The sequence below is a fragment of the Salmo trutta genome, chromosome 13 (genome assembly GCF_901001165.1).
Source record: "Salmo trutta chromosome 13, fSalTru1.1, whole genome shotgun sequence".
NCBI classification, from domain to species: domain Eukaryota; kingdom Metazoa; phylum Chordata; class Actinopteri; order Salmoniformes; family Salmonidae; genus Salmo; species Salmo trutta.
This window is the reverse complement of record NC_042969.1, coordinates 8540840-8557140: the sequence shown is the minus strand read 5'-3', so window position 1 is coordinate 8557140 and position 16301 is coordinate 8540840. Positions and strand designations below refer to the sequence as shown.

The 16301-nt window shown below is 41.8% G+C and overlaps 1 protein-coding gene across 1 annotated transcript in view; it reads right to left on the bottom strand.

Moving 5' to 3' along the window:
* mgat4b (alpha-1,3-mannosyl-glycoprotein 4-beta-N-acetylglucosaminyltransferase B) overlaps positions 1–16301 on the bottom strand; it is a 203310-nt gene that overhangs the window by 67807 nt on the left and 119202 nt on the right. Inside the window, exons 5-6 of the mRNA XM_029770807.1 lie at positions 15681–15727; positions 12833–12946 (exon numbers count right to left, since the gene is read on the bottom strand). Coding sequence (XP_029626667.1) covers positions 12833–12946; positions 15681–15727 — 161 coding nt within the window. The remainder of the gene's footprint in view (positions 1–12832; positions 12947–15680; positions 15728–16301) is intronic.

Sequence of the window (16301 nt, the reverse complement as noted above, 5' to 3'; positions counted from 1 at the left end):
AGAAAGACCTAGTTAAGCTGCAGCTGGCCCAGAACAGAGTGGCACGTCTTGCTCTTCATTGTAATCAGCGGGCTAATATTAATACTATGCTTGCCAGTCTCTCTAGGCTAAGAGTTGAGGAGAGATTGACTGCATCCCTTGTTTTTATAAGAAACAATGTGTTGAAAATTCAAAACTGTTGCATAGTCAACTTACACACAGCTCTGACACACACTTACCCCACCAGACATGCCACCAGGGGTCTTTTCACAGTCCCCAAATCCAGAACAAAGTCAAGAAAACATACAGTATTATTTAGAGCCATTATTGCATGGAACTCCCTTCCATCTCACAATGCTCAAATAAACAGCAAACCTGGTTTTTAAAAACAGATGAAGCAACACCTCATGGCACAACTCCTCTCCCCTATTTGACCTAGATGTTGTGTGTATGTATTAATATGTAGGCTGTGTTGCCGTTTTTAAATGCATGTAGTTCTGTCCTTGAGCTTTTCTTGTTTAATAATGTTCTGTATTATGTCATGTTTCATGCTTTGTGTGGACCCCAGGAAGAGTAGCTGCTGCTTTCGCAACAGCTAATGGGGATCCTAATAAATATTTAAAAAACCCAACCATTCATCTCACCCTCCTCCACTCCCTGCAGAGCACCACAGGCTGACTGTTTGCAAGGCGGTCCCCAATGAGAGTGTATGCGGTTGATATTTAATCAGTCACAGTTCATCTCCCAGGGTCTCATGATGGGCTGACTCCCCCAAAGAAAAGGGGATAGAGGGCGGGAGAGGAAGGAGGTGAGGCAAGGGGGGCCTCTAGGGCCCCATCAGCTTTGACAGAAACTGAGCTTGGTACTGTCCTCATGGACCCAAGAGAAGAAGGAGAGGAGGAGAGGATGATGGATTATATGGAGAAGGAGAGAAGTAGACTGGCCTATCTGGCCAATGAATGAATTAACACACCAATTATCTCTCGCTGCCTCTCCCTATGCTACTTTCTCCCTCCCTCTCTAACTCCCTCGCAGTCCCACACACACAGAGAGCAGAACACATGTCAACGCGCACACACACACTCCATTCCTCCTTAAATGTCTTTAACTCTGCATTACTTCTTCCCTTCCTCCCCCCTCCCTCCTTTCTCTTTCAAGATTAAGTTAATTTACTTTGAATTCAATATATCCTGGCAGCAGCCTTAAAACATCCACTGCACTTACATTTTACTTTTGGGATTTAGCTTACCACTGCATTTTTACTTTACAAGCTAAAATATAATCAATAATATAACTGTATATTACAGTATATCACTGGTGAAAATCATGACATTTAGACTAAACACTGCAATAGGCTATAGAGGACAGCGAGTCGAATACATTTCTTTATTCTAAATGGTACGCTAGCGTGACAGATTAATTCCACCCCAACCTGGTTGCAAACTCAAAGAATCTCTGCATCGTAACACAGCGTACTCAATAAGCAACGGGACAATACTACCTAGGTCTTAGGAGAACAGATGCATTGCACTTAGGCTTAGCCATCAACAACACTAGTGTGGATATTGGACCAGAGCCAGATTGCATGACCAAAGAGAACTACCACTAAGACAACACAACACGAGAGGCAGACGGACCGGGGGCAGTTGATGAACCGTGTGTGTGACATTGCCCTAGTCGCCATGGTGACCTGAGAGTGACACCTTGTCCTGTCTGTCTCATTGGCCGTGATCCACTTCTAGTCCTGTTCACAGCTCAGTCATCTGGAAGTGTCTCTCTCTAACACACACACACATTCCATCTCCCTCACTTTATCATCAATCTTAGCCACTCCTTTTCTCTGACATCTTCCCTTTCCTTTATCCATTTCATCTTATTGTGATTCGATCACACATCTTAACTGTCTCTCTCGCTCTAGCTCTGGTTACCTCCCATTGTATTTGGTTCAGTCTCTCGCTTCTTCTCACTTTACCTCTCCCTCCCTCTCTCTCTGTTCTGCTCTTTCCCTCTCTCTCCCTCCCTCCCTCTCCGTCCTGCTCATTCCCTCACCCTTCCTCTCTGGCCTGCTCATTCCCTCTCCCTCATTCTCTCTTGCTCTTTTCATGTCTATATGTTTACATTGCCAAAGCAAGTCAAATAGATACAACAAAAGTTAAATGAATAATAAAAAAATGTAATAACAGTAAACATTACACTAACAAAAGCTCCAAAAGAATAAAGACATTTCAAATGTCATATTTTCTTCTGGCAACAGATTACAGAAATCTTGCTGCTGTGATGGCCTGTTGTCTCTTGAGAGCCAGGTCTGCCTACGGCGGCCTTTCTCAATAGCAATGGTATGCTCACCGAGTCTGTAAATAGTCAAAGGTTTCCTTAAGTTTGGGTCAGTCACAGCGGTCAGGTATTCTGCTACTGTGTACTCTCTGTTCAGGGCCATGCATTATTTGGTGTTTTATATTGTACACTGAGGATATTTTTGAAGAATTCTGCATGCAGCTTCAATTTGGTGTTGGTCCCATTTTGTGAATAATTAGTTGGTGTGCGGACCCCAGACCTCACAACCATAAAGGGCAATGGGTTCTATAGCTGATTCAAGTATTTTTATGTTGATTTGGTAGGTCAAATTTTATTTTTATTTTGATGGCAAAGAAGGCCCTTCATGCCTCTCGGATCGTTCACAGCTTTGTTGAAGTTACCTGTGGCGCTGATGTTTATGCCGAGGTATGTATAGTGTTTTGTGTGCTCCAGGGCAGCGTTTCTTAAAGTATGGATCGCGACCCAAACCTGTTAATGGTGGGTCGTAAATTAATAATTATTTCATTAATTACAGGAATTGATTTGGCCAAGTGTAACTGCGCTCTCGGTTCAGTGCGCTCTCTGCTTATCAGCGGTCTCTGCTCAGTTTGGCAGCTGCGCGAGTGGGAAAGGTGGAGGGAGATGCCCGTGTGCTTCGCTGTTTACCTGATCTTTTTTCTGCAGCGCTGTCGTTCAAGCCACCACTCACCGCTGTCATGAAATGGACTCATGCTAGCCACATGTTCTGACTCAATTGTCATGAAACGCAAATACAGTGATGACATTTAGTCTCTTTCATACAAACTTTGAGAAATAACGAGGTGCGCCCACAATGTGTTTTGTGTGGGGAAGTGCTTAGTAATGAGTCTCTCAAAACAAACAAATGAATAAAACGACACGTCCTGACCAAACATCCAGGCACAACATGACGGTAAACCCAGGGAGTTCTTTAAGAACAGGGCAGAATGCTTCAGGAAACAGTGCTTCGACAGTGGAAAAGTAAGTCAACTAGCAAGGCATTGTTGTCATTTTATAACAGGTGATGATATGCAGAAATAAGGGAGTACTATCTCTCATAGCAGTAGATGCGAGTTTCTCTTTCAAACAATCCCCTGGCCTTGTAACGTTACACAGCTAATAGCTAACGTTAGCCAAAGCAAGCTAACTAGTGCAACCCCAAGAAACAGTACAGATGAAGATGAAAAATTAGCAGGCCTACTGTACATTTTACTGTAGAAATGATTGTTGAAAACAAGTCTAGGTTGGAACTGTTGCTGTTACAAGTAATACTTTTTAGTCTGAACTGGAATAAACTGATTGAAGCAAGATGCTTTTTGAGACAAACACACACACACAGTTCTGGGTTGCTCATCTGCAGCAGGAAGCGGTCTCCTGCATGACTGAGAAAGCAGTAGATGTTCTGATCCAGCTTGGCACCACATACCTATGCAGGTCAGGGTTCTCAAGCACAGAAACAGTGTCAATGTTGAGCATCACCTCAGTGTTGTACTGGCAAAATCTAAACCCAGAATTGACATGCTTGTTGAAAACTTCGGATCATTTTTTATCTGTACTGTTACTTAGGGTTGCACGACCAAAAAGCCTGTGTGTGTGTGTGTGTTCTGTTATACATCTGTGTGATGTGATCAATCCGTTCATTCCAGTTCAGAATGAAATTATTTATTGTATTTAACAGCAACAGTTCCAACCTAGACCGATATGTAACAGTGTTTTTAATGGGGAAAAATAAACATGAAAATATATTTATGGGTATTTCATTGTTATTTGTTTTTGTCTATATTGCATTTTTGTTTAGGCATAAGGGCAATGACATGTACTGATATTTACATATAGTTGCATATTTTCCTAAGCTTGGGTCCCAGGAAAAGACAGAATTTCGCATTTGGGTCCCAGGCTGAAAAAGTTTAAGAACCCCTGGTCTAGGGCAACGGTGTCTAGATGGAATTTGTATTTGTGGTCCTGGCAACTGGACCTTTTTTGGAACACCATTATTTTTGTCTTACTGAGATTTACTGTCAGGGCCACGGTCTGACAGAATCTGTGCAGAAGATCTAGGTGCTGCTGTAGGCCCGCCTTGGTTGGGGACAGAAGAACAAGATCATCAGCAAACAGTAGACATTTGACTACAGATTCTATTAGGGTGAGGCCGGATGCTGCAAACTGTTCTAGTGCCCTCACCAATTCGTTGATATACAGTGCCTTCGGAAAGTTTTCAGACCCCTTCACTTTTTCCACATTTTGTTACGTTACAGCCTTATTTTAAAATTGATTTCTAAAAAATGTCACTCATCAATCTGCACACAATACCCAATAATGACAAAGCGAAAACAGATTTAGACATTTTTTCAAATGTATTAAAAATAAAAACAGAAATACTTTATTTACATAAGTATTCAGACCCTTTGCTATGAGACTCGAAATTGAGCTCAGGACTAACTAGGCAAGTCATTTAAGAACAAATTCTTATTTACAATGACGGCCTACACCGGCCAAACGCAGACGACACTGGGCCAATTGTGCGCCGCCCTATGGGACTCCCAATCACGGCCGGTTGCGATACAGCCTGGATTCGAACTAGGGTGTCTGTAGTGGCGCCTCAAGCACTGAGATGCAGTGCCTTAGACCGCTGCGCCACTCGGGAGATTATCCTTGAGATGTTACTACAACTTGATTGGAGTCCACCTGTAGTAAATTCAATTGATTGGACATGAGGTCCAAGCCATGGGGTTAAAGGAATTGTCCGTAGAGATCCAAGACAGGATTGTGTCAAGGCACAGATCTGGGGAAGGGTACCAAAACATTTCTGCAGCATTGAAGGTCCCCAAGAACACAGTGGCCTCCATCATTCTTGAATGGAAGACGTTTGGAACCACCAAGACTCTTGCTAGAGCTGGCTGCCTGGCCAAACTGAGCAATCGGGGGAGAAGGGCCTTGCTCAGGGAGGTCACCAAGAACCAGATAGTCACTCTGACAGAGATCCAGAGTTCCTCTGTGGAGATGGCAAAACCTTCCAGAAGGACAACCATCTCTGCAGCACTCCACCAATCAGGTAAAAGGCACATGACAGCCCGCTTGGAGTTTGCCAAAAGGCACCTAAAGGACTCTCAGACCATGAGAAACAAGATTCTCTGGTCTGATGAAACCAAGATTGAACTCTTTGGCCTGAATGGCCAAGCGTGACGTCTGGAGGAAACCTGGCACCATCTCTACGGTGAAGCATGGTGGTGGCAGCATCATGCTGTGGGGATGTTTTTCAGCGGCAGGGACTGGGAGACTAGTCAGGATCGAGGGAAAGATGAATAGAGCAAAGTACAGAGAGATCCTTGATGAAAACCTGCTCCAAAGTGCTCAGGACCTCAGACTGGGGCGAAGGTTCACCTTCCAACAGGACAACGACCCTAAGCACACAGCCAAGACAATGCAGGAGTGGCTTCGGGACAAGTCTCTGAATGTCACCCCACAGCCTTGTGGAAAGAAATGTGTGTTTTTTGCCAATTTTAACCACACACCCTGACACAGTTCCAATAGCTCGAGGCATCAGAAATGATGTGTATGGAACAGTGGTGTGTGTTCTCTTAGAGAGAGGTCTGTCCTGTTAGAAGATGCTCTCACCCAGAACTTGTGACAACCACAGTTATTACTGGCCCTGGCCTGCCAATCTAAACAGAGTGGAAGTTTGACGATGTGTGTGTACGAGTTTGACGGTATGTGTGTGTAGTTGTGTTTTTGAGTAGGTGCATTTGTAAAAGTATGCAGGTGTTTTGCATGAGTGTGCAGGTGTTTTGCATGAGTATGCAGGTGTTTTGCATGCGTGTGCGTTTGCCTGTGTGGTTGGTTATGTGTGTGTGACTAGTTAAATACTTCAGCGAGACATGGGCCCCTGTCTTAAGTGCTCCTCATGAATAAACAATGGCAGTGGCCTGTAGCAGCCCAGGGAGCCATTCTCCCTGCTCACACTCATTACTGCAGCACATAAATCACCACACATGCATGTGCACAGACGCACACACGAACACGCACGCGCGTTAAACTAAGCATGCGTGCAGAGAGACACATACGGAACTAAACACACACAGAAACACACGCACACTAAAATTACTACACATACTTTACACACACACACAGTCACGACTGCACAGACACACACACCCAGACATGCAAGCAAATGAAAAGACAAAGGATAAACATCCTACACACACCCACTGTGGATGTGGTGGTACGGGCAGTGCACCTGCTAACACTAACACGATACACCTGGCTAATGTAGCGGTAATAATCACAAAGAGCTGGGGCAGAATGTCTGTGTTCAATACCATAGCTCAACACCACACTCAACACCTGGACAGGCAGGGACTAATTCTCCCTCTCTCTTTTTCTCTCCCCCATCCACACACACACACACACACACACACACACACACACACACACACACACTGAGCATGTGGGCACAAGTTATGTGCAGGTGTGTGTGAGTATGGGGATGAATGTTTGTACGTGGCAGGATTGTGATTGAGGAGAGTTGTGCCCTCCCTTTCCCAGATGAGTAATCATATCAGAGTGAGCCCGTCCTAAACCGCTAATCTGAACAAATCTCCCCCGATTACACACACAGGTGAAAGCGAGAGCCTGGCACGCCCACGGAGGAGAGGAGAGACAGCAGGAGGGAAACTTCACTTGTACTACACCTTTCAACAACTTGATTTTATCCTTCTGTATTTCTATCATAAAGCATATATTAAGCAGGCTATGTAAACGAGCTACAAAGTAGCCAAAGCAGTTATAAGTAAACTAAGCAGGAGTTTATTAAAACTGTGACTATTCTATGAGTTTTTTTTAGGGTTGTGGGGCGAGAGGTAAATTGAGTCTATGGATTACTTTGCCTTGGTAATTCGATAACCATGGCTGAGTTAGGAATAGAAGAGCTATGAACAGCAGCACAGACACACGTGGCTGACTTGACTTCGCAAAGCCAGCCGCCTACAGCAAGTCTCATCTTCAAAAAAAACATGCAGCCAAGCGCTAAATAAAACAAAGAGCAGACTGACTGCTCGCAGGAAGGATCACCACACACAACCCCACACTCAGAGACGTACAGCCAGACTAACGCACAAATAAACAAAGAAAGGCAAACATACTTAGGCACATCCAGTCAGGTCCAAGTTTCAGGCTCCTGGAAGAGGCAACCAGGTCTTTAGTGAAAATGCCCTTGTGGTGGCTAAAGTTAATGATGCCGTTGACCTTAGCACAGGCCCCAGGACCAGTGAAAGCAAAATAGCTCCATAACATCAAAGATCCACCACCATATTTTACAGCAGGTATTTTCTGCTTATGTATCCTTATTTTGACACCAAACCCACCAATGGTGTGCGTGGCCACAGAGCTATATTTTCATGTAATCTGACCATAGCACCGGTTCCAATCCAAGTGCCAATGCCGTTTAATAAACCTCTCTAGGGTAGGTGGCACCAAATCGTCCCACCTACGTAACAGCCAGTGGAATCCTGTGGCGCGTTATTCAAATACCTTAGAAATGCTATTACTTCAATTTCTCAAACATATGACTATTTTACAGCATTTTAAAGACTCTCGTTAATCTAACCACACTGTCCGATTTCAAAAAGACTTTACAACGAAAGAAAAACATTAGATTGTCAGCACAGTACCCAGCCAGAAATAATGAGACACACATTTTTCAAGCTAGCATATAATGTCACAAAAACCCAGAAGACCGCTAAATGCAGCACTAACCTTTGATGATCTTCATCAGATGACACACCTAGGACATTATGTTATACACTACATGCATGTTTTGTTCAATCAAGTTCATATTTATATCAAAAAACAGCTTTTTACATTAGCATGTGACGTTCAGAACTAGCATACCCCCCGCAAACCTCCGGCGAATTTACTAACAATTTACTAAATTACTCACGATAAACGTTCACAAAAAGCATAACAATTATTTTAAGAATTATAGATACAGAACTCCTCTATGCACTCGATATGTCCGATTTTAAAATAGCTTTTTGGTGAAAGCACATTTTACAATATTCTAAGTAGATAGCCCGGCATCACAGGGCTAGCTATTTAGACACCCAGCAAGTTTAGCCTTCACCAAACTCCGATTTACTATTAGAAAAGTTTGATTACCTTTGGTGTTCTTCGTCAGATTGCACTCCCAGGACTTCTACTTCAATAACAAATGTTGGTTTGGTCCCAAATAATCCATAGTTATTTACAAACAGCGGCATTTTGTTCGTGCGTTCAAGACACTATCCGAATGGTAAATAAGGGTTACGAGCACAGCGCATTTCGTGACAAAACAATTCTAAATATTCTATTACCGTACTTCGAAGCATGTCAACCGCTGTTTAAAATCTATTTTTATGCCATTTTTCTCGTAAAAAAGCGATAATATTCCGACCGGGAATCTGCAATTAGGTAAACAGACAAAAGAAAATAAAGCATGGGGTCGACTCGGGCACGCGCCTAAGCCCATTGTCCTCTGATCGGCCACTTGTCAAAAGCGATAATGTGTTTCAGCCTGGGGCTGCCTCGATATTGTTCAGCTTTTTCCCGGGCTCTGAGAGCCTATGGGAGCCGTAGGAAGTGTCACGTTACAGCAAAGATCCTCAGTCTTCAACAAACAGAGGCAAGAAGAACAACAACTTGTCAGACAGGCCACTTCCTGCATGGAATCTTCTCAGGTTTTCGCCTGCCATATGAGTTCTGTTATACTCACAGACACCATTCAAACAGTTTTAGAAACTTTAGGGTGTTTTCTATCCAAAGCCAATAATTATATGCATATTCTAGTTACTGGGCAGGAGTAGTAACCAGATTAAATCGGGTACGTTTTTTATCCGGCCGTGAAAATACTGCCCCCTAGCCCTAACAGGTTAATAAACTCCCAGGGGCTTACATTTGAAAAAATAATAAAATGGTGTTGGATCATTTATGTTATGTGGCTATTTTGCTTCCAATGGTCCTGGGACCCTTGTTAAGGTCATCAGCATCATGAACTTTACCCAGTACCAGGACATTTTAGCCCAAAACCTGGTTGCCTCTGCCAGGAGGCTGAAACTTGGCCAGAAGTGAATCTCCCCGCAAGACAATAACCCCAAGCACACACAAAAATCCACAAATTATTACATCACCACAAAATGAACATTCAACATAACTCAGTCTATGGACTTGAACACCATTGAAAACCTGTAGTTTGAATTAAAGAGGGCAGTCCATAAGCAAAGATGAAGGATATCAAGGATCTGGAAAGATTCTGTATGGGCTGACGGTGAAGTAGACATACTTGGTATTCATATCACAAAATATATAAATGAGCTTTCCACAATGAATTTCCATAGAAAACTAGTCAAAATAGACAAGATCCTGCAACCATGGAGAGGTAAATACTTGTCTATTTGTGGAAAAATTACACTGATTAAGTCCTAGGTCATATTTCAGTTAAGTCATTTACTTATGGCGCTACCTACTCCTGATGATTTGTTTTTCAAATCATATGAGCACTTTTTTTTTTCCGGCTTCATCTGGGATGCTAAACCAGACAAGGTAAAACATCCCTATCTATATAACAAATATGAACTGGGTGGACTGAGATGATTAAATATAAAAGCACTAAACCTCTCTCTAAAATCGTCACATACAAAATCATAAAATCGTTTAAAAATGTATTTTTTGCCTTTGTGCAGACTGCCATACCTCATTTTCGATGAATTGTTCAAAGTATCTCTCTTTTTCAAACAAGCATTGCAGAGCTGGTTACAATTTCAATTTCATCCCACAGAAAATATAGAACAAATATTACAAGAAATATTATGCTTGAATTTAAATGTGCTGTTTGATAAAAGACCTGCATTTATGGAAAAGATGTTTGAAAAGGGTATTTTGTTTTTTAATTATATTGTAAATTTGAATTGTAGAGTTGTCTCTCATGGAGTTATCCGAATTGTATGGGAAGGTCTGCTCAATCCAATATTACAACCAATTGATTACAGCATTACCCCAAAAATGGAGCAGGCAGGTGGCAGCGGCAGGAGGTAGGGAACTGGTCTGCCCAATATAAAGGATCAAAACTGGCAGAGGAACAAAAATAGCATAGGAAAGTATACCAGTTTTATTTGAGGACCAGGATGTTGACAGCAGTGCCATACAGATTGCAAAATAGATGGGAAGAGATTTTTTATGCACCGATTCCATGGCACAGGGTGTATGGATTGATTCAAGACTTCGTGCTTTGCAGCTAAACGTATTGTACCGAATTCTTGCCACCAACAAAATGTTGAATATTTGGGGCATACAATCATCCCACCTCTGCAGATTTTGTTGTAAGGATACAGAATCAATAGACCATTTGTTCTGGTATTGCCCTCAGGTAGCCTGTTTCTGGTCTCAGGTTTGGGACTGGCGGGAGAGGTTTGTGGGGGTCTCGGATGGTTGAGGGGCAGCTGTCTTTTTCACAAGTACCAACACACGGGTGTGATCATTCTACAGTGGTCCCGGTGTGATTAGAACGCTGATTTAGTACGGCCAGTTTCGATTGACGCAACAATCAGCATTTTAAACATTTTGCACAAACACAGTCCTTACAACGTTATGTCCAGAATGTGAGCAGTTTATTTTTGGATGCAATGTTCAGACATTCACAGAAGTATCTACAGCATAACACAATCATCCAAACCGGAAAAATGCTGGCTACATTTGTCCTAGCGCTAACTGAGGAAAGATTGACATAACACAAGCGGTCATATTTGTGTAACTCTCGCTGACAAACTACAATATGAATTAGCTAATATAAATTACTATTTATAATTAATCACATCACGGGTGAGCTCACCATTGATCGAAACAATTGAGTAAACCACTCTATAAAATCGAAAGTAATCCGACGATGGGTAGATTCGTAACCTTACAGAAACTAAAGATAATAAGAGGAGACAAGATGAGTTTGGTCTGTTTATAGTATGCATGTTCAAGGAGGGAGGTGTCGTCCACCATCGTTCACATCCCGCCATTCATTTCCGGAAGTCCTCAAAAAATGAGTGAACCCTTAATCACCTCATTTTGTTATAACGTCTTTGGTCCAACAGACGATTACGTGAAACCCAGAATGCATTGTGTGTCAACAAACATGGCTACACACAGCTGGAATTAGCTTAGCTCATCATAATCAGTACAACCATCAAAAAAATATTTTACACACATAATATATGCCCATTACAAATCTATGCCACAACCTTACCTCTTTTGCGCACACACTGTATATAGAATTTTTCTCTATTGTATTATTGACTATGTTTGTTTATTTCATGTGTAACTCTGTGTTGTTGTTTGTGTCGCACTGCTTTGCTTTATCTTGGCCAGGTCGCAGTTGTAAATGAGAACTTGTTCTCAACTAGCCTACCTGGTTAAATAAAGGGGAAATAAAAAAGGTATATGCAAGAATCGGAATGCATGAAAACAATTGGCAAGTGCTTGGGGAATTTTGTCCGGGTCAGAAATGTCCCAAAAATGAATTGTCCGCAAAAGTAAAAATGACAATTTTTTTATGTGAATGAATGAGGAGGTGGAACACACCTCAATTCAAACTGTTCTTAGAAAATAACAACTTGTTAATTATTTGTTATTTTGAAATTGAAGTTGAAGCAGCCTATAAATAAAAACAGGCTAAGTGCCTTGGTTTGAGGGCAGCGCGGATTAAATGTACTGTCGTGTAACAATCACAAACTGTGGAACGGAGAGAACGTTATAACATCACGTGCATAATAAAACTCACGCTGGGGCGACCGTTAGATATTTGGAACTCGAGCATGAAAGGGTTTTATGATAAAAAAAATATAACTTGTTAAACAAAATCTCTTTCTCTGAGCAATTGTATTAGTATAAAATAAATCAATAAATTGAGTATAAAATATAGCTTAGTATTTGTATTATTTATTTTATACAGTCTTTTTTGCTCGTCTTTATCAAGGGTGGCAAATTTTTTTTGACCTGACTGTAAATACTCACACACATCAACACATACACAGACAGGCACTTAGGTAGACAAGTAGCGAGTTAGACACAGAGCTAGATAGCTAATCAGACAGACAGACAGACACTCTCATACACACATTTATGCACGCATAGTCATGACCATTACATATTCACACATGCAGAAGAGTGCTAAATAAAAGAAGACAACAGTCTCGACGTTGGAATGTCACACACAATGTCATTCACACACAGCGGGGTACTAAATAAGTGACGAGAGAAGGGGCGACACTGAGGTGATGTCATCAAGTCACACAAGAACAGAGCAGTGGAGAGTGTCCTCAACTCAGACTCAACCTGATGGTATTCCACACACACGCACGCGGGCGCACACAACAACGAATCGTCACAGCGTCCTCATATGAAACAACGGGCCACGGTTCAAGACAAGACTTGAATTTAAACTCGTCTCCTGTACTGAACTGCAGCGGGTTGCTCAGACAGTTGTGAAAGCTGCCGCAATCTGCTGGGAAGGCTGCCGTCTTACCTGACCCTCTCCTTGGGGTCTCCGAAGGACTCTTTGAGACGGGAGAAATCGGGGTAGAAGTGGACTGATGGAGAGATGATCTCTAGAAGACCTGACTGGATCTCAACTGGAAATCTGAAAGAGAGAGAAAGAGGAGTGGAAAGAGAGAGGAGGAGGAGGGTAAAGAGAGAGAGAGAGAGAGGAGAGAGATATCAACTATACATTTTATTTTCTACAATTATCATACAGACACAGCCCTGTTAGGATAGACAGAGAGACAAACAGACAGACAGACGGACAGACAGACACGACAGCATGTTGGTCCCTCCCACCCTGTGCATTATCACTTCCTCTCTTGTCAGGTTATTCAAATGCCTGACAGGATCGCACGCACACACACACACACAAACACACAGCAAAAAATACACTGAAATGCATTTGTATTTGTTTCTTCACCCGCAATTGCTTATAACCCATTCACAACCGCCTGACTATATATGATAATATATCGAAATGATATAGAAAATGCGCTATTGGCATAACAGTTCCTTTTTTTCATTGAACATTTACTTAACAATTCAGTTTTTCTTCAAAGTTTCTTCATTTACTTATTGAATATTTAGGCCTACTCAACAGTAGCCACATTTGTTGCTTAAACATAACATTTCAAACAGCCTAAATTGACACTTTGCGCATGCTTTTGTGAAAAAAAGTAAAACAATAAAACACACGTTGAGCAGACTTACGCACTAATGCCAGATAAAAAGAATGAAAGAAAAACCTCAATGTAGCCTATAGATAGGAATTGCATAATATTTAAACATTTATGGATTTTATTTTGCATTTTTTTCTCTTTATTCAACACGCCCGCCACCCACCCTTCATCCACACAATATTTCATGACCCTAATCCCGCCCGACCCTTGGATATTACCGCAGGGCCTACAGGTTATGAGTCAACCCGCGCATCACTAGTTTGTCTCCACGTGCATGTATGTATTAGAACATTGTATTATTGAAACCGATTACTCCATTACGTAACCAACACATGCAACTGGATGCTGAACATTTTATTTGTGTATGAACACCGGGGTTGGGGTCAATTTCGAACTGAGTTGTGAATTGCTTGAGTTCCGAATGCTTGAATTTGAATTGGTCACACCCAACAGGAAGCAGGATTTTAATTAAAGGAAGTAGAATTTAATTCAATACAATTCAAATGGCTTATTTAACACCATAGTAATGTTTATTTTGACATAATGTATGGTTATAAATACCATGTAGCATAAGCTTGAAACATTTCATTTTTGAAACTCGTTCTCCGATAACAATTTTGAATAATTACAGTGGTCTAGAAATATTTTAAAATCATGTTGTGGGTTGTAAATTTAATAATTCCCTTAATGTTTTTAAATATTAGAAAAATTACATTTCCCAGAATGCATTAGATCAAACACTGCAGTATGGAAGGGAACAATGTAACATCTCATGACAAAGAAAAACACAAAAATATCTTTGAGTTATAATCAAACTAATGAAATGGTATGTGTAATATTTGCATCAATAAGTGGCATATTCTTTTGATAAAAGATTTGACAAACAAATTAGACTTTCATGTTTCACATCTCAGTTGAATTGGTTTCAATTACATTTTACTTCCTTCCAATTCTGCTTCATGTGGGGTGTGGCCAATTCAAATTCAATGTTTGAATTTAATTAAATTCAGATAAGGACGTACTAAGAGAGAGAGTATCCAATCACGAGAGAGCCAGGGGTCAAGTGTGTATCACTAACCCTGCCAATCACACAGGACAGGAAAAGCTGCCCCTTAGGAACTCACACGGACACACACTAACTCTAACTAACTCACCACTCTCTCTCTCCTGTGTTTCCAATCTCACTGAGAGAACGACAAGGTGACAGGGGGCACATTCAACCTCCCTCCTCCCCTCTTCTCTTCCCTCCATACCTCTCCACTCCCCCCTTCCTTCCGTCCATCCCCATAGCCATCTCCAACCATGTCTGTGTCCCAAATGACACCCTATTCCTTATGTAGTACACTACTTTTCCCCAGGGCCCATCAGGCTCTGGTCAAAAGCAGTGTACTTTAGGGAATATGCTGCCATTTGAGACGCAGCCCATTTCCCCCGAGGTGACACTGCTGGGGGACTTAGGGGAGTGACAGTGACGGAGTGACCACTGGTATTATCTTGGGTCAAAATGGCCACCTCGACAGGAAAAAGCTCTGGCTCAATCTCCCACTGACAAACACGACAGTCTAAAATAGCAGGTTCTTAAACCTGCACAGTGGGCATTTTGTGAGGGGGATACTGTCGATCTAGGGAAGTGGCTAGGAGGATGGGTTAGGTCTTGGGGTTAATGTTAGGGAATATAGGATTTTGAATGGCACTGAATTGTGTGTCCCCACAAGGTTAGTTATACAAGACTTTGTGTGTGTGTGTGTGTGCGCATGATGGAAGGTAAACAGGATACAGTGAAATGCACACAACACACATAAACAAACATGCATTCAAATAGAAATACACTATGCACACACACGTCAAAGAAGAGATGTGTACACGTGTGGAATAGATCCAAGACTTAAACAGACAAGCAGAGACCAAAAGTGACATATTAGGTACAAGTAGAGTGAATACATCACGCACACACAAAGCACATGAACATGAACACGCAAACATCAAACGCAGGTAGCAAACACACACAATAATGAAATAATTAAAAAATACCACACACACAAACACCTTATTCCACAGGTCCACCCAACACACACTGAGCCCGAATAGAAAGTGACAAAAGTCCTCTCCATGGAGAGGCAGGTCTCCATGGAAACAGCATACCGCGGTACTTACAGGCGCTTGAGGTTGTCAGCCACGCTGTTGGCATACTGTTGGTCCGTCTGCAAAACGAGAAACTTATTAATAAAAAAAATACAAATAAAATCCAATGTCAATGCAGTTTTCTGTTCCATTAAGAGATGGTATGGCTGCAGAAAGAAAACCTGTACATGATGTAGACACTGTTCCCATGTGCACTGCACTACTGTACACAAAGAACAATTTGTCTACAAGACTTTTGCCTTTGTCAGTTACAATCTGCCCTAGTTATAAAATAAAAAGCACAAATAAATTGGTTTTCTATCACAACGTCACAGTAATTGTGCAATGCATCAATAGTGTTCCAAGATAGCCACAGTGGAGATTGCGGGCTGTTCCAGTTTCGTCCCAAGTGGAAGCACCAGCTTGATGGTGTAATTATCTGGCTTTGTATAAATCCGGCATCCAGTACTGTGATGAGGTCAAGGAGAGGATAACATGTACACACGTATTCATCCACTGGCCAAGTTTTCTTCACGACTTCCATATAAACCCACAGTCAAAACCAAAATCATGCTTGTTCAAGGGGGTTTGCCTCAAAAAAGTAATGCACAGTAACATTATGCAATACTAATTATTAATTGTATAACTAACAGC